At 32.6% G+C, this 20,340-nt stretch overlaps 1 protein-coding gene across 2 annotated transcripts in view; it reads right to left on the bottom strand.

Moving 5' to 3' along the window:
- Positions 1-20,340, bottom strand: part of LOC149772894 (KICSTOR subunit 2-like) — a 104,010-nt gene that overhangs the window by 61,591 nt on the left and 22,079 nt on the right. The window contains exons 4-7 of one of the 2 annotated variants that reach the window (XM_089947135.1): positions 19,760-19,941; positions 8,224-8,361; positions 3,580-3,718; positions 361-381 (exon numbers count right to left, since the gene is read on the bottom strand). In XM_089947135.1, the coding sequence (XP_089803261.1) occupies positions 361-381; positions 3,580-3,718; positions 8,224-8,361; positions 19,760-19,941 (480 nt within the window). The remainder of the gene's footprint in view (positions 1-360; positions 382-3,579; positions 3,719-8,223; positions 8,362-19,759; positions 19,942-20,340) is intronic. The other variant, XM_089947136.1, reaches the window with a different exon arrangement.

Here is a 20,340-nt window from a genome sequence, read left to right as displayed (position 1 = left end):
GTTATTAAATCCCCATGCCACTGAATGGACTTTGTCACTTAAAAATTGTTCAAGGTGTCCATCTAATGGCAATCATTCAAGCCATATTAATGAGACTAAACATTGCATAGACAACATCAATACAGTACATGCATCATGATACTGTTGAAAGCCGTGTCTTTTACAGATTTTTGGATGCATTCATTTTCCATGATAAGCCATTACTTGATAAAAACATCTCACATTGTTACACAATTTCACCAGATCTTTTATGGAACAAATTTTTTTCTCCAATGAATGCCAAATCCTAGATAAAAAGGAAAATAAATGCTGCCCCTCCCCTGGCTTATCAGTGAAGAAAATAAACATTGTTGCACTTACCAAATCATCAGCTTCTGACAGCTAAGCCCAATCATTAGCAAATTTAATAATATTATTAATATACAAAGATTATATCTAAGTTCTTACTACAAGAAATAAACATTGTGTGAATCAGGAAAATGGCAAGATTCCTGTACAGATAACGAAGTTATACATTTAGTAAGCAGTGCTGAATGAATCAAAAAAGATCTGAATTTACACTGTTGCATATTTCATCTCCATCAGTTGTGTTATTAGATACCATTCCAATAAAGGGGTACACTAATGTATATTTCACCTCAAAGATTAGTGTTATTAGATACCATTCCAATAAAGGGGTACACTAATGTATATTTAGCATCAAGCATTTCTGTTATTAGATATCATTCCAAAAAAGTGGTACACTAATATATATTTAGCCTCAAGCATTTGTGTTATTAGATACCATTCCAATAAAGGGGTACAATAATGTATATTTAGCCTCAAGCATTTGTGTTATTAGATACCATTCCAATAAAGGGGTACACTAATGTATATTTAGCTTCAAATGTTTGTGTTATTAGATATCATTCCAGTAAAGGGGTACAATAATGTATATTAAGTCTCAAGCATTTGTCTAATTAGATATTCAAAAAAAAGGGGTACACTAATGTATATTTAGCTTAAAGCATTTGTGTTATTAGATATCATTCCAAAAAAGTGGTACACTAATATATATTTAGCCTCAAGCATTTGTGTTATTAGATACCATTCCAATAAAAGGGTACAATAATGTATATTTAGCCTCAAGGATTAGTGTTATTAGATATCATTCCAATAAAGGGGTACAATAATGTATATTTAGTTTCTAGCATTTGTGTTACTTGATATCATTCCAAAAAAGTGGTACACTAATGTATATTTAGCCTCAAGCATTTGTGCTACTTGATATCATTCCAAAAAAGGGGTATACTAATGTATATTTAGCCTCAAGCATTTGTGTTATTAGATATCATTCCAATAAAAGGGTACAATAATGTATATTTAGCCTCAAGGATTAGTGTTATTAGATATCATTCCAATAAAGGGGTACAATAATGTATATTTAGTTTCTAGCATTTGTGTTACTTGATATCATTCCAAAAAAGTGGTACACTAATGTATATTTAGCCTCAAGCATTTGTGTTACTTGATATCATTCCAAAAAAGGGGTATACTAATGTATATTTAGCCTCAAGCATTTGTGTTATTAGATATCATTCCAATAAAGGGGTACATTAATGTATATTTAGCCTCAAGCATTTGTGTTACTAGATATCATTCCAATAAAAGGGTACAATAATGTATATTTAGCATCAAGGATTAGTGTTATTAGATATCATTCCAATAAAAGGGTACAATAACATATATTTAGCCTCAAGCATTTGTGTTATTAGATATCATTCCAATAAAGGGGTACACTAATGTATATTTGGCATCAAGCATTTGTGTTATTAGATATCATTCCAATAAAGGGGTACACTAATGTATATTTAGCCTCAAGCATTTGTGTTACTAGATATCATTCCAATAAAAGGGTACAATAATGTATATTTAGCATCAAGGATTAGTGTTATTAGATATCATTCCAATAAAAGGGTACAATAACATATATTTAGCCTCAAGCATTTGTGTTATTAGATATCATTCCAATAAAGGGGTACACTAATGTATATTTAGTTTCTAGCATTTGTGTTACTTGATATCATTCTAAAAAAGTGGTACACTAATGTATATTTTGCCTCAAGGATTAGTGTTATTAGATATCATTCCAATAAAGGGGTACAATAATGTATATTTAGTTTCTAGCATTTGTGTTACTTGATATCATTCAAAAAAAGTGGTACACTAATGTATATTTAGCCTCAAGCATTTGTGTTACTTGATATCATTCCAAAAAAGTGGTACACTAATGTATATTTAGCCTCAAGCATTTGTGTTATTAGATATCATTCCAATAAAGGGGTTCACTAATGTATATTTAGCCTCAAGCATTTGTGTTACTTGATATCATTTCAATACAGAAGCACCATATTTATTAAATGGCAGACCCTATGATTTTGTGATAAGCCCAATGTCCATTTCACATTTGGAAAACTTTAACAAAGATATCTTTATATGATAATAACACTACCCTTACTTTTAAAAATTATCAGGCTGGCCACTTTGTCATTTAAACAAGCATTAACTTACAAACAGCATTAATTATTATAAAATGAAGAAAGAAAAAAACAGGTCACTATAGCATGTGTGTAACCTATATTTTCCTGGGTTGTTTAGAATAATGCAAGAAACACTATGACCAAGTTCCATGAACACAGCATATTTACAACTGAAATCTGCAGAAGACAAATTATTTGAACAAGAGTTAACCTTGAAACAACATTAATTACTGTAAGATGAGAAGTGCAGGTCATTGCAACCTATATTCCCTTTGAGTGTGTGACCTATATTCCCTTATAGTGGCTTAGAATAATGCAAGAAATACAATCACAAGTCCCATAAACATACAATTCCTACAATCGGAAATTTGCCTGGAAAACAACACATTTACATTTAGGTTAAGCTTTAATAACATATTCATCTGTAAACAAAAGGTAGGTCACACTGACCAGTTTTTGACTGAGGTGATTCTGTATAGTGCAAGGAGTCCATATTAAGTTCTATTAATAACTAATGCATAAATCTGGCAGCAGTGGTATATACAAGTTTTGCAATATTATTCTGCATACAAAACTGTCACTACCAGGTAATATAGCATAAATACTCTTTTGAGGAAAACAGGTAAGCTAAAAATATATGACTATAATTCATAAGCATAATTTACATGTACATACTTACACTAACACCATGTAAGTATTTATAAGTTAAGTTTTTAAGAGGCCTGATTCAAACATGCTTGTAAATGTTTTGATAGTGGAATGCTAAAAACTTTCACTATAAATAAATGCAGCAAAAAACAATTTAAAGAGGCAAATTCTATTAAATAATTTTGATAATTATATCAGTCTTAAAAATGATGTCAGCAAATAGTAGTATGATGTATGTATGAGATACCTGTTTGAGGCATACAATTATTGTTATTCTGTACAGAATATTATTAGGTAAGACAATGGGAATAGGTTGCATATTACCTTATAACACATTCTACATGCTTGAGTTAATGAAATATAATTTCTTTTAATTTACAAAGAAGCAAATAGGTAAGACAAATGCACTTACCTCCCTTGCTTGAGCACTAGCACCCCAGCTAATTAGCTTTGTATGGGCTTGGTGAAGTTGTATTAATGAAGGAAAAAACTGCCATACTGACATCTGGATCTGGGCTGACAGAAGGTGACTTATAACTTCACACTCCAAACTGAAAATAACATCATGAATATTTATGGTCTGGACAACCTTTAACCAGGACTGGACAATTACCACATCTAGTAAATTGGCATGCTGGAACCTGGCATCAAGCCCCAGACTGCAACAGTGCTAAACTTAAACAATACAACTGTGTTATCCTGGATTCCCTAAATGAAATTTACCAAATTTTTTAAAACAGTTACAAAGTAAATATATAATGATTATGGTTTGATGACACAATGACAATGAAACTTACACACCTGACATCTAGGACTCAACTGGAAGCAGATCTTTGATCACATAACATTTAAAAATTAATTGTTTACAAATTGACAATATTAACATTTTCACTGTACTAACATGTCCTAAAACAAATTAAAAAGAAAAAAAAAAACAAATATACAAAAATGGCAAGAAAAAAAAACTTTTAAACAGATTACTTGTTGGATGTCAGAGTTTTATTCAGTGCTTTGGGCTATTTAATTGTGGCTCTATTTAACTCAATTTAGCTGCCAGGTCCTTTGTTTTGCACTCCATGAATACACTGAAAACAACTTATTACCAATTTCATTTCTAACTTAAACTTGGAAGACATTATGATGTTATCTTCAAAACCGAAAAAGATAAGCAATTTCCTCGTGCAAAGAAAATCTCATCTAGAACAAATCTGGGAATGAGGATGAATGCCAATGAAATCTATCACACTGTACTTCCTGCATGTGCAAAAGTCTGCTGTGGCCACAGGTACTTGTATTTATTTGTGAACACGAAAAACTATTCACAACACCCAGTCCTATTCTATATTTTTTAAAAAATTTACAAAAGGTGATAAACCTCAGCTGTTTCAAATCTGTTCACTTTGCTGATTCTGTGATAATTTTATTTATCTATTCCATCAGCACCTTCATTCACTGGTTAAATATCTCTGCACAGAAAGAGAAATTCCAAAATTACCATGATTATATATTAAGGAGGACTTACCCCTTGTCAACAAAAGAAGGGGAGAGAAGAAAAGAATGAGGGGGATGAGGAAACATCATAGTTCAATAGTTACCTAACAATTCAATACTCCACCTTTTAGAGTTCTACTGAAATCAAACCAAAATCTTTAAAAGATGTCACCTCTAGTTGTATAAGTGTTAAATCTGTTAATTATTTCAGAGCATACTCTGTTCCTTATCTGTGTATGAATATTTTTCTGTGCTTCCTTCTGAAAAGGCATATGCACAGCTAGCTCTGTCAGCTTGGAGATGTTGGCAAACTGATCTTTGTGGGTTTTATATAGAATTTTCCAGAGCTCACATATATTATCTTTTGGATAAATCTGCTCTAAAATAGAATTTTTCATTAATACAAACTTACTTACTGACTACCATGCCAGATTTCTTATCTGTTCCATAATGCTGTATTAGGGTTTTCAATCCATCAATGCCACAGCCTGCTTGTGCAGATAGAGGTATTCAAAATAAATATCTTTACTTCTTAATTTCATTTTATTCATCCTTATTTATTCAATTTATCTTAACACTGATATGGATATATGGTTATGTAGCATATGATTCATAGAGCTAAACTGATTGATACAAAAATTAAAATTGCACTCTACTTTAAAATTGTCTGTATTTTACTTTGGCTCAGTATTCTGCCCTTTCTACATTTAATTTCGAAATACCACTGGAAAGGAGACTAACAATCATTCCCTCTATTTTAGTCCATCTATCATGTACATCTGACTCATATTTAACACCATTTTAGGCTCAAAATCAATCAAAGGTATCTGTATTAACAATTTCGCAGATCCAATATTCCAATTTCCATCATAACGTTAAAAACTATTGTCCTCATCACTATCACCATTTGGCGAAAGGAAACATAATGAACCAAGCTGGGAATCAGACATTTTGGGTTTTCTAGGTGGCCCATATTTTATACACGCATTTGTAAAACTTCCTTCATGGAGGGCTCACACTATGCCTAATGCTTAGTCTAGGGCAATATGTGCCTATCAAATTTAGTTTAACAACCATTTTTGTCATGCTTGAAGACCTTAGATGTGTAAACATAATAAAAAGGATATACTGTGTCAAGTGCATTTTCACACGCAGAACTTTCAACAAATTTGTGGGAGTTCTCACGCAACACTGTTCTCCAATTTTGCATGATTCATGCAAAAACACACCCTGACAACATCTCTGTTTAAGTACTCTATATATCAATGACTTTAGAGTGAAGTTTCTTTGGTGCTTTGCTAGTACTTCCTGTCTGTCACACAGGGTATAAGCTTCACTGACTGCTGATTGGTAGTTATTATTTAACCTCGACCGGAACAAGCAACGACCAATAAGATTTGATTGTAACATATTTCACTGTGTAACACACCGGTAGTGTAGCTTTCAAATCAACCAAAGTAGACAAGATGAAATTCAACGTAGAAACTTTTAGTACAATTGGTTATTAAATGATGAATAAAGTACTTCATTATATTCATGATACATGTAGAACATGTTTGGAATGTATCCTTTATGCTGTACATACTGCTGGCATAAGAAAATTAGCATGGAATGGGGGTGGGGAAGACTGTGAACCTTGTGACTTTGTTCAGATTACCGAGTATTCTATTAGCCTGTTTTCTTTCTACTAATAAAAATGAGTACCTAGGACCATAACTGCTGTTTCTGATGAATTATATATTTAAATAATAAGGCGGTGAACTAATAATAATTGATCATAACTGATGAAAACTAGAAAAAATTATATATGCTAAGTATCGTTTTGCATCAATTCTCCTCCTGTATTGATGTGTGTATCGTTCCAGCAAAAGTACCGATGCATCATCATATCAATGAATCGTTTCACCCCTACAGAATACACCACCATACTCAACTAGATCTTTCAGTAAGGAGTACTTACAGAATATCCCACCCCACTCTAAATAGATCTGTCAGTAAAGAATACTTACAGAATATCCCACCCCACTCTAACTAGATCTGTCCATAGTGAGCACTTACAGAATATTGCACACAACTCTAACTAGATCTGTCCATAGTGAACACTTACAGAATATCCCACAAAATTCCTAACTAGACCTGTTCATAGTGAGCACTTACAGAATATCCCACCCCACTATAACTAGATCTGTTCATAGTGAGCACTTACAGAATATCCCACACAACTCTAACTAGATCTGTCCATAGTGAGCACTTACAGAATATCCCACACAGCTCTAACTAGATCTGTCCATAGAGAGCACTTACAGAATATCATGCACAACTCTACTTAACTACTCAGTAAAAATCATTTAGACCGTTATTCACTACTCAGTAAAAATCATTTGGACCCTCATGAACTACACACTAAAAATCATTTGGACCTTCATGAACTACTCAGTAAAAATCATTTGGATCCTCATTAACTACTCAGTAAAATTCATTTAGACCCTTATTCATTACGCAGTAAAAATCATTTGGACCATCATTACTCAGTAAAAGTCATTTGGACCCTTATTAACTACTCAGTAAAAATCATTTGGACCCTTATTCATTACTCAGTAAAGAATCATTTGGACCATCATTACTCAGTAAAAGTCATTGGACCCTTATTAACTACTCAGTAAAAATCATTTGGACCCTCATGAACTACACAGTAAAAATCATTTGGACCATCATTAACTACTCAGTAAAAATCATTTGGACCCTCATGAACTACTCAGTAAAAATCATTTGGACCCTTATTCATTACTCAGGAAAAATCTTTTGGACCCTCATTAACTACTCAGTAAAAATCATTTGGACCCTTATTAACTACTCAGTAAAAATCATTTGGACCCTCATTAACTACTCAGTAAAAATCATTTGGACCCTCATGAACTCTTTGTTTATGATCCAGGATGGATTAGACACTGTAATATTATGTGAAGAGATTCAATATAAAAATAATGTGCTCCCTGAAATATTTGTTGTTACTGGAATGCACTGATGAGAGAAAGGAATAAAACCATTGTAATCATATGAATTAGAAGATCATTACTGGATATACTGAGATGTGTGAATTTTACCTAAGCACTCAAAGAGTTAATAAAAATTCTTTCAATTAGTGATCATGTAAAATGTAGACAATAATAAATAGCAAATCTTGATGATTGTATTCTGTAATTCAAATTTATATTATATCATTGATTCATAAAATAATTTATAAGCAAAAAGACTTAGAAAAGTAATCAGTGTAGAGTTTGGCAGTGAGACCATAAATTACAGTTTTACAGTTACATAATTTCAGTTTTGGTTCACATATTTTTAGACAAAACATGTACTGCAACCCTTGTACGGTATTTCCTTCTGTCAATGCCAATCCCAAACATGACATTAACATCTAAATGTGAACAGGCAGATAAACAGACAGATAGATAATGTGATCATGTTTATATCACCTTTAGAAATATTCATCACATTAAAGCAAAACATTAACAATACAAATACGTATAATTAAAAATATAATAATTAAAAAACAGAATCATACCTGAAGCAGTTTTTCAGACTACCCAGCAATGGATGATGGAAATTCTTGCTATGTGTCTGTGTAATGTCTGTTATCACTGCCACCAGATCATCATAATTCAGGTTCTTATTTGTTCCCATGGTGCTCATTTGTTCATAGCTAGAGAAAGGTCAAGGTCGTCTATGATAATAACCACTAATTTTACTGTATCATCAATATTATACAGTACTTACTTTTACAATGTTTACATGCAGCTAAAATCAATATTATACAGTACTCACTTTTACTAGGTTTACATGTAGCTAAATCATTATTATAAAGTACAAACTTTTACAAGGTTTACATGTAGCTAAAATCAATGTAATACAGTAATCACTTTTACAAGGTTTACATGTAGCTAAAATCAATGTAATACAGTAATCACTTTTACAAGGTTTACATGTAGCTAAAATCAATGTAATACAGTAATCACTTTTACAAGGTTTACATGTAGCTAAAATCAATATTATACAGTACTCACTTTTACTAGGTTTACATGTAGCTAAATCATTATTATAAAGTACAAACTTTTACAAGGTTTACATGTAGCTAAAATCAATGTAATACAGTAATCACTTTTACAAGGTTTACATGTAGCTAGAATCATTATACAGTAGTCACTTTTATTATATGCTCATTTTTTTCTGTTAATTTTAAATTATCAGAATCATTCAATATTTTACTATTTTGCACACCTTCATATTGCACCCACGCGCTGGACACATGTGCCCAATAGTGTATTAGGAACTACTTTGTAAACAAATCATGTACATCCGCATAGTAGGCACAGTATGTTTTGGTTGATTAAATTTGTTTCTGAATGAACTAAAGCAGACGTTTTGTGGACTGCAACATACAAACTGCTTTGCTACATTCCACATTAACTTTCTGATACAAATGTTTCTGATTTTGTGATAGACACCAGATTTCATAAAATTGCTTGGTACCTACCAAAAACATGCAAGCTATAAAGGAATAAACTGTCTCCTTTAGTTGGTAATAAGAATAGCAAAAAAATATATTTACAGTTTTGCATCAATAATTTCCTCAAAATGTACTTTCTTAGTTCTGCAAATCCTAATTACATGAGCCATGTCAAGAGTTCTCAAGTTTGATTACACATTTAGAAATTGTACTGTAATTATAGGTTACTGCATTTGTATGGGAAAATATGAACAAGATTTTTGGATGGAATACTGCACGACCTCAAAATGAAATAAACATTAAATTCACCAGCGTCTTTTTGATAATTGCAATTGAAACGCTTCATATTTTTCCCACATTATGATTTAAAATAGTCAAAGACAGAACAAATACACCTGCAGATGTAAACACGCTTCTCCCACGTTGCTTCAATCCGATGTATTTCATGTACAATTTGCACAGATGAATCCAGTCTAAATCACGAACTTTCATAGAATCGAAACAAAATACCAAAATCTATTCATTCCAGAACAAATCGAAAAGTTGTTGCAATGCACATTCATTCACAATATGACTGCAAATTTCAATTTTAACTAGACATGCCATTTTCTTTCGAAAGTTATACTGAGCACGCGACTAAGTTCAAATTTATCTGGGTGGAGTAATGTGTGCATTAATAATGTTGTTGTTGTGTAGTGATGAATATGTGCTTATGTATTTAGTTTGGAATACGGCATATATTCATTTACGTTGTTTCTTGTAGTGTATTTTGTTTATATAATTAAGCCTTAGGTACAATAAGAAAATGAGCATATAATAAAAAGGTTACTGCATTTGTATGGGAAAATATGAATTCGTTTTGTCGGATTGATATACTGCACTCCCAAGGTCGTGCAGTATTCCATCCAAAAACCTCATTCATATTTTCCCATACAAATGCAGTAACCTATAATTACAAGGTTTACATGCAGCTAAAATCAATATTATACAGTATTCACTTTTACTAGGTTTATATGTAGCTAAAATCATTATTATACAGTACTCACTTCTACAAGGTTTACATGTAGCCAAAATTAATATTATACAGAAATCACTTTTACTTGGTTTACAAGTATCTATAATCAATAATATACAGTACTCGCTTTTACATGGCTTGCATGTAGCTATAACCAATATTATACTGCAATCACTTTTACAAGGTTTACATGTAGCTAAAATTAATATTATACAGTACTCATTTTACTAGGTTAACATGTAGCTATTATAATCAATATTACACAGTACTCACTTTCACAAGTAAGTATACTCAATATTTGATTGGATTTACTTTTCATTATGTTTATCTTTAGCTATGATCAATGTTTGATTGCCTTCACTTGTATTAGGTTACAGGTCGAAATGGCCGATTTTGGTCTGTACAGACTGCAGTTAGTATGGACTTTTATTTATGGTAAGCATCTTTCATCAAAAAATAAGGTTACACTTTTTGATCTCCTCTGAAAATTTAATCAATTCTTGAATAACTTCAATCTTTACAATCTTTCCAGCAATCTATTTTTAGAAAAACATTGATACGGTATGGCTAGTTTTGGCAAAATAAGAACTAATAAAGTGGAAAAAATCAGAGATATTTAATAAATAAAAAATATAAAATCTATTTAAATTACTGTGTGTGCATGTTTGACTTGGATTTTTAACATAGCTTTAACTATTTTTCAGTAATATCATTATGATGTCTGCAGTATGGCATTTAACAGAGATGTCTAGCACTGGGGCATCATGCTGCAGACATGTAGCATGATGTCCCACCCAGTCACATTATCATGACATCAGGCTGACTAGCCTGAACACTAACACTTTAATACTGAGCAACAGCGAGGCAGATGTTGTAGCATTTTGTATAAGTCTTCAGTACGTAAATTACTGCAAAAATAAACCCTTAACTTAACTTTCCTTCATAAAAATAAAAAAAGCATGTTCTTACCACTCATTATATCTGTCTCTTTAGATTTCCTCTATTTTCTTAAACACCCTTATTTCCCTGTGCCCAAGACACTGATACAAAATGACTGAGGGGCAAAAAAAAACCTCCAAACATACAGTTAGCAAAACAACAATTTTATCAAGGTTGAAATAAACTGAAGAAAAAAAAAGTGGGATAGAACAAACAATCTGGAATAATTTGGAAAATAGGTACAAAATGGAGAAAAAACTAAGGTCAAGGGAAATACTGCATTTAAATTCTAAAGGTTGTAAATATCAAACCATTCATGAGTGAGAGGACTTGAAATGTTTAGGTAATACTATATTAAACATAATAAACGGTAGGAGATATAGGCAATCAACAAGAAAAAGCAATATATTTATATAGCATACATGTCAATTAATTGAAATATGTTTACAACTAAAGCTTTGCCCCCATGATCTATTTGTGCAAATCATCCTGAATAGCTAAAGGTTTACTTTCATCATCACTATGGATCAATCAAATTGCAGCAGATTCATCTGAGGACTGTCCTGAGGTATCATATCACCCAATTCTACAATGTGTTTCCTAACAGTCCCTGGTCATCTGAGGACTGTCCTCAGGTATCATAGCACTCAATTCTGCAATGTGTTTCCTAACAGTCCCCGGTCATCTGAGGACTGTCCTGAGGTATCATATCACCCAATTTTACAATGTGTTTCCTAACAGTCCCTGGTCATTTGAGGACTGTCCTCAGGTATCATAGCACTCAATTCTGCAATGTGTTTCCTAACAGTCCCCGGTCATCTGAGGACTGTCCTGAGGTATCATATCACCCAATTCTACAATGTGTTTCCTAACAGTCCCTGGTCATCTGAGGACTGTCCTCAGGTATCATAGCACTCAATTCTGCAATGTGTTTCCTAACAGTCCCCGGTCATCTGAGGACTGTCCTGAGGTATCATATCACCCAATTCTACAATGTGTTTCCTAACAGTCCCCGGTCATCTGAGGACTGTCCTCAGGTATCATAGCACTCAATTCTGCAATGTGTTTCCTAACAGTGCCCGGTCATCTGAGGACTGTCATCAGGTATCATATCACCCAATTCTACAATGTGTTTCCTAACAGTCCCCAAGAACATTCTGTTATTACCCAATTTTAAAATGTGTTTTGTAAAAGCTCCTGAGAACATTATGTTATCAACTAACTTTACAGTGTGGTTCCCAACAGAATTTGAGAACATTCTGTTATAAATGTTGCACTGGGATTACCTATTATTTGACACAACTTCAACTGCTCCTTTTCTTAGCCTTACATGAATAAAACACTCTCTATTATCAATTTGTTATATTTCTGTGCAGCTTTGTTAGCAATGAGTGACTGAGTGAGCAATCAATAACAGTGCATGAAGTGCATGATGGAGTGCTAATACTGTTTCCCTGCTAAACTAACCAAAGCTTCTTGCATTCCTCCTCTTGGCTTTGGACAGACAACACATCAGGTCATTCCACTCTTACATATGAAGAACGTTTGTCTTTCATGTGAGTGAAAGCAGGCAATAGTCATGATTCAAAAGAATTATAACAATTCTACACTTTGGTTTATTCTGTACCATTCCTGTCCATAAAAAAACACATCCAGCAGCAAGTGTTGTAGTTAATCATTTATCCCTAAACATAAGAACCAGCTCACAGGCATTTAAATATATGGTACATCTCTTTACTCCATAACTCACCTGGATTTATAAAAAAAAATATTTAGCAAGAAGGAAAGCACGTTTTACAATTTATAAAATTCAAGCTGCAGCTCCCTCTGTTTTGATACTATGGTCTCTCCTATTTTATGCTACAGGACAGAACTGTTCAGATATCAACATTCAAACCAGATTGAAAATGTCCCTAATAGATTTTGTACAAATTGTTTAGCTTTAATGCAGAATATGTTTTAGGCCTTTTGACAAGGCAAATTTGAATGATATCATCTCTGTATTCAACAGCTTACAAAATGTATTAAGTACTGGATACAAATTTATTAAGAACTGGAAAAAACTTACACTGTATAGTATTATGTTACAAAATATATTAAGTACTGGATAAAACTGATACTGTATAATATTATGTTACAAAATGTATTAAGTACTGGATAAAAGTGACACTGTATAATATTATGTAACAAAATATAGTAAGTACTGGACAAAACTGACCCTTAAGTACTGGATAAAACTGACATTGTATAATATTATGTTACAAAATGAATTAAGTACTGGATAAAACTGACCCTGTTTAATATTACAAAACAAAATGTAGTAAGTACTGGATAAAACTGACCCTGTATAATATTATGTTACAAAATGTATTAAGTACTGGATAAAAGTGGCACTGTATAATATTATGTAATAAAATGTAGTAAGTACTTGAAAAAACTGACCCTTAAGTACTGGATAAAACTGACACTGTATAATATTATGAAACAAAATGTAGTAAGTCCTGGAAAAACTGACCCTGTATAATATTATGTAACAAAATGTAGTAAGTCCTGGATATAACTGACCCTGTATAATATTATACAGTCAAACCCACTTATCTCGACCTCGGTTATCTCGACAACCCGCTTATGTCGAGCGTTTTGGTCCGGTCCCGAAAAAATTCTTCTTTGTTATGCTATTTTTTACCCGCTTATCTCGACCTCTGTTAAGTCGATAACCCGGTTATGTCGGGCATAAGTTTCGGTCCGAAGTAACATGTGGACCCGCTTAATTCGACGAAATGCAACTTTTTAACGTCAATCTCACAGAAATTGTACAAGAAATAGTCAGCAAAAGCGATCGATTTGTAGAAAATATGAAGTAATATCAGTCTGCTTTTGTTTACTCCGGTGCTGATCTGTAACGAACGATTCAAAAGCACTTACGTTTTCATACATATGCTCGGCACCGTCGACACTTGCCACAAACAATTTCATTTTTTTAATGCATTCAGCCATTTCACTGTAGCTTGGGATAGTGATAGGCTGATCATCATCATCATCATCTTGCTTGCATGATTGTATCTACTTCGTTGTCACCGATTGGATTATTTCCTCATCAGTAAGTTCACCATAGGCATTGGCATCATCATCCACGTGAACATAATTAGAAAATTCATCCCGAGCAATGCCTATGGAGTCCGCAATCTCATCAGCCATCGCTTCAAGACCTATTTCTGATTGAGGCTCTTTAATTTCTTGTGCAATTAAACACTGCTGGTGAAATTCTTCATCAGAAATTTCCGGAAAAATACAATGGAACCAGCAGTTTTGAATGGTTTTCGGCGATACACTGTTCCAAGCTGCACGGGCATACATGATGGCGTCTAGCAGAGTTGGTTTATAGGATCGCTTTTCCTCATTTGCACTCACAGTCAATGTACATGTACATGTACATGTATTTTCAAAAACATTTATTGATCTTTATCTGCGAGATACTGTCATATATTAACCTGGATATAATACAATCTTGGTTATTTTGCACCTAACACCGCGTTATGCGTGAATGGCGGGTGCCTGAAAGCAATCGGTGGATGTTTCTCTCTCACTCTCTCGTTTGTGATTTTCTTTGATCCATTTTTCAATCTGATAACATATTCAAACCTCTGAGTACAACCAAACATGATTTGTTTTTCAATATTCACATCAATTATAAAAATGCGTCGTGTGTTATCTGACATAAGTGATGCACACTACAGTAATGGATGCATACGCTACATGTGATATAAGGAGTTCATAGATATATTTTTTTTTTAATAAATTACTTATGATGATAAAAAAGGAATAAATGATAACAACACCAGGTTAGTTCATTTCATTTTATTATCAATTAAGCGTTTTGTTTATTTTATTGTAACATGCAGTGGGAGGGGATTCCAGTAAACACCAGCAAGAGACAGGAGTAATGCTCAAGGACATTTTTAAAATTACCGGTTTTTATGAACCCGGATATCTCGGGACCCGGTTATGTCGACGATTTTTTTACACCCCCGACGTAATCGAGATAACCGGGTTTGACTGTATAACAAAATGTATTAAGTACTGGATAAAAGTGACGGTGTATAATATTATGCAACAAAATGTAGTAAGTCCTGGATAAAACTGACCCTGTATAATATTATGTTGCTATAATATGAATGAAATAAATAAAGCTAACTGAGTTGATTCAATTTCAGAACTCAGAGATTTATTATATGGATATGGCTTTGACCCCACAAGATACAGGTTAAAAAAAAACTTTTTTCGACCATTAACCCTTAACTGCGCATCAGTCAGGAGCTTTAACTTCTTGATTTGCGCAGGATTTCCATTAATTCAGTAATGTAGCATCCTTTTGAGTTTACTTCTTGTGCAATATTAATTTTCTTAATAGTGATACATTTTTGTGGACACTGGGTGGGAATTAAGTATACTTTATTTCAGCATGCATGGGAAGATATGACTGGTTGGCACGGCAACCAAATCCAGCCTATTTTTAGTATTCTTTTATACTAAGCTTTCAACTTTCTTGCTGAATCAGTCAGGGTTTGAATATTTTCAATTTATATTTTTCTAGGATGTACTAACACTGGTCTTAAACATTTCAAATATACAGGAGTATTTGGTGTAGCATTTAATTTGCTGATTTTATAATAAATAGCTTGGTTATTATAGCAACATTAAACAAGTGTACTGACAATATATCAATCTTAAGAGACAATTTTATACCAAATCTCCCTAATAGCAATGCATGTATTCAACTGCAGGAAGCTAGAAATAAAACAGATGAATGAAAAACAATTCATAAAATGTTGAAGGTAAAAGTTCTAATATCATTCATATGCATATTTATTAATATTCACACATACATATTATACTGCATTCTTTTGATCCAGACACAATGACCACCTTTGATCAAGACACAAGGAATATACCACAATGACCACCTTTAATCCAGACACAAGGAATATACCACAATGACCACTTTTCATCCAGACACAAGGAATATACCACAATGACCACATTTGATCCAGACACAAGGAATATACCACAATGACCAGTTTTGATCGAGACACAAGGAATATACCACAATGACCACTTTTGATCCAGCCAAAATATATCACAATGACCACTTTTCATACAAAGAATATGCCATGATGACCACTTTTGATCCAGACACAAGGAATATACCATAATGACCACTTTTGACCCAGACACATTGAATATACCACAATGACCACTTTTGATCCAGACACAAGCAATATACCACAATGAACACTTTTGATCCAGGCACAAGGAATATACCACATTGACCACTTTAGATGAACTAAGCTCTTGTATACTAAGACAAGAATTTATCAAGAAAAACTGAGATCAGGAGTTACAAGATTTTCCTGCTGAAGCAAACTTTGAGCAAGTGGGAATTACTGTATATAATCATGGATTCATGTTGCATCATGGAAGCAAATAGAATTTTTGATGAATGCCTTAAGATTAGGTACAAATAAACAAACTTACATTTATTAAACAGTCCTCAAAATTCAAATGTGTTCCTCTTAAAGCAGTACAAGCCAAGTTTTAAACTCAGACCAACAATACTATTGATTAACAGAGCATCATCATGTATTAATTGGCAGATATCAAAGTATTATGAATTCAAAGACTGAAATAAAAAGTAAGTTTTGGGTATAAACAAACTTGGCAAAAGTACATTACTTTTTGGCAATGAGAATTAACATCGAATTAAGTATTATTAATATTCTACCAGATGCAAAGAATATATTAGAAAACCGAATCCGTAGTTTGGCAGCACATAGTCTTTATATTTGTGTTTTGGAGAACATAATGGAAAATAAGTGTGCACTCTTTTAACTTTGGGGTAATAATAAGCCCCAAAAACACACAGTTGTCTAAATAAAGAAAAATGAACTTGAGCTTGACATGCATCAGTTTCTAAAATAAATATTTGCATTTCAAGCGTGGATATGAAATTCAATATACCTGGTGTGTGTGTGTGTGCATGTATATATATATATATATATATATATATATATATATATATATATATATATATATATATATTGTAGTGGAACTATATGTCTCTGAGATCTTGACAGCCAAAAAGGTGTGGAATATATTTTACTAATATAATACTAATATTAAATGTATTCATTTTGTAATTATACCACTAACCAAACTGGAAGTCTTTAAACAAGTATTTAATTAAATCTGTAATATTGTCCCTAAAAATTATATTTCACAGAAAAACAGGCTTGGTAAAAAGTAAGGTAAATTCACTGAAGTAAAGCTTGAATAAATAGGACATAATAAGGATACCTGTATTTTAAAATAACCATCAACATTAATTTTTTAAAATGAAGCCAAATAAAGAGTGGATAAATTACTGTATTTGACTAAACTATTTAAATGGTTATCATGTATGATGTGCCTTTTGGCATCTGTAACAGAGAGAAAATCATTTAATACTTTCATCTCTTACCTTTCACTAAAATTTAGATTTACTGAACAAATTAAGTTATGCCTGCTGCAAAACTGATATCTCTTGATTGCACGAACAAGTCCAGTGTCTATTTCAATTCTCAGGCTTGCCTAATTGGATTGTTTACAATTACTTGTATGTATTATATTCTGTATTATGTATTTTATTATATTGTATGTACTGTATTTGTAAATTTAAAACCAGACACATCTGTTAAAGACACGAAACTGAAACTTAAGTGATGTCTCGTATATACCTCACTATCTTTTTTATATCCTTGTAATTTGATCATTGTTGTTCTTGAGTATGTTATTTAAAAACCAATATGAAATTAATTTATCCCTTCTCTGTATATCGTTTCAATCAATAATTTTATGATGTTACCTTAGTTGTATAATTTTATGAATTTTCTATGCAAATCTTAAGTTTTAATGCAATAAACAATCACTGGTAACTAGTAGACTCCATCAGAATTTGCCATCCCATGTGACTAATGGTTTTCCTTGTTTCTAAAAACAGATGAATAGTCAAGGACTTAATTTGTATATTTTTTGTGCCAATTAGCATTTCAATTGGTGAGTAAATGCTATTTAAATATAGAAATACCATATGTCTGATACACTAGTGACTCTTGGTCGTATCATTTTGCTGAAATGACGGATATGAGCGTAAGACGTGAACGCCAAGCAGTAAGTTATTTTTAGCGTTTAGCCTTGTTCCAATGTTTGAAGATTGCTCTAATATTCCTCTTTTTGGTTATCCTAAATAACACTTATCTGGACTAGCTAAAAGAATGGCATATTCTTGTGTAAATTATCAACATTTTTTGAAGTGTTCAATTCAAAATTTCAAATGTGATACATTGCAGCCACAGGATGTAGATCACGATTACAAATGGTGGTCATGCTGTTATGTACAACTGTTGAGTGTAGCTTTAACTGAACAGCTGCTTTAATCATGCAAATAAACTAGTGATTTGGTTTATAATTATTTTCTAGATTCATTCTTTCAGCCATATTAGTGATATTTATGCATACACAAACTTAGTTTTGGTAGTCTTGGATATCTTAATAGACTCGGTCATGAAAGGCGTCAAAAGGCCTCATTATACAATAAGGGGGTTGGCATCAAAAGGCATCATCATGCAATAAAGGGTTAAGCAATCCTGACAATGAAACTTCTTATAAGAATGGAATTCAGACTCAGCGTACAGTACAAATGTTTATCATTACAGTCATTTTAAATCTCAGCTAAATGTTGAATATTAACTAATTTCAGGTCTCCTAATAAAGTTCAAGCAAGCTTGTCTTAGATGTACTGGCCATAATTTAATAGCTGAAAGTGGAAGACATTTTTAACATACTAGTGTATGCACATATCGGAACATGATGCCTTGTAAACAGAAGATGAATAACACATGGTCTGTTGGGATTAAAGATTAGAACATATGCCATCATTCTGACAATCCTGTTATTTAAAAGTTTCCAATACTCTGGAACTTTCCTCTGGAATAGTATTCCAGTTGAGATTCTAAATGCCCACTCTATTTCTTTCTTACAAACCTAATATATCCAGTGGCTTCAGAGATGCAGCTAAAATAAATAAATTCCTTTGTATGAGGGCCTTAAGGTAGATTAGTTCTTAGCGAATTGTGTTACCCTCTTTAATAAAGGTCATTATTATTATTATTATTATTATTATAATCCTACTTTACAGAAGAAAACTAGTACTGACTTCTGCAGATTAAAATGGTCAATAGTACAGAAAATTTATATTATGACATGAATAAGATCATGGAAAGCAGAGTGAATTTTTCTGAAACTGTGTAATATCTTTTACTTATCTAGAAAATGTACGTTATGTCATAAAAATATGGATTTTTTTTCTCAGTTTCCAATTTTGTTATTGACAAATTATTGTAAATTAATCACTTGGTCTATATATAGTATTGAGGCAATTCAAAACGCTGCATAAATTCTTCAGAACAAGTACAAGGAAAAGTGATCCTACCAACTCTACTTACCTTCAGCCTGTGTGTGGAAAATAATTGGTGCAAGATTCAGCAATGGAAGCAAGAGTTTTTCATTTACAATATAATACATTTAAATTATGTCAATGGATACAAGTCCATAGTTTTCTGTCTTGCTGTGAGAAATTGGCACACTTGTCCACATAGGTGAGACAGAAGTTTCTCAAACTCAACAGTTGGTCCTGGGAGTCGTATTCCCACCAGTTCCTGTTGTCTCACACCCTCCTCCACTTTGTGAAACTCCTGGACTAGAACCTGATAAGCCTGTCGTAAGCTCTGAAAGGAGATATAATAACTTGTTTTGATTCATGGAGTTTTCAAGGCAACCCTTGATATACTTATTAAAAGCAAATGGTGAACATCTTTGACCAATGATTCTTTATTTTAGCTGTCATGTCTTGTTTCAAAATGTCCTGATTCTCAAAACGTCTTTGCACAAAATGACCAAATGTACAAATTGCATGACAATTTTAAATTAAATCATTTATCCATGCTGATGAGTTCAATTTCTGATTTGAGTTTAATGTAACAGTAACCAAAATTTAACACATAAAAGAAATGACTTGCCACTGTGACAGCAAATAACCTAACTTTTTACGGGATATTCCAACACTCCAACCCACCTCAATACTCCACACCCAAAATCCAGACACTGACCCAGGAGAAAAATGTAAA

This window comes from Sinohyriopsis cumingii, unplaced genomic scaffold, assembly GCF_028554795.1.
Source record: "Sinohyriopsis cumingii isolate HCF-2022 unplaced genomic scaffold, ASM2855479v2 utg000974l, whole genome shotgun sequence".
Taxonomy (NCBI): Eukaryota; Metazoa; Mollusca; class Bivalvia; order Unionida; family Unionidae; genus Sinohyriopsis; species Sinohyriopsis cumingii.
Note: the sequence above shows the minus strand (reverse complement) of the source record. Positions and strands in the feature narration are given on the sequence as shown.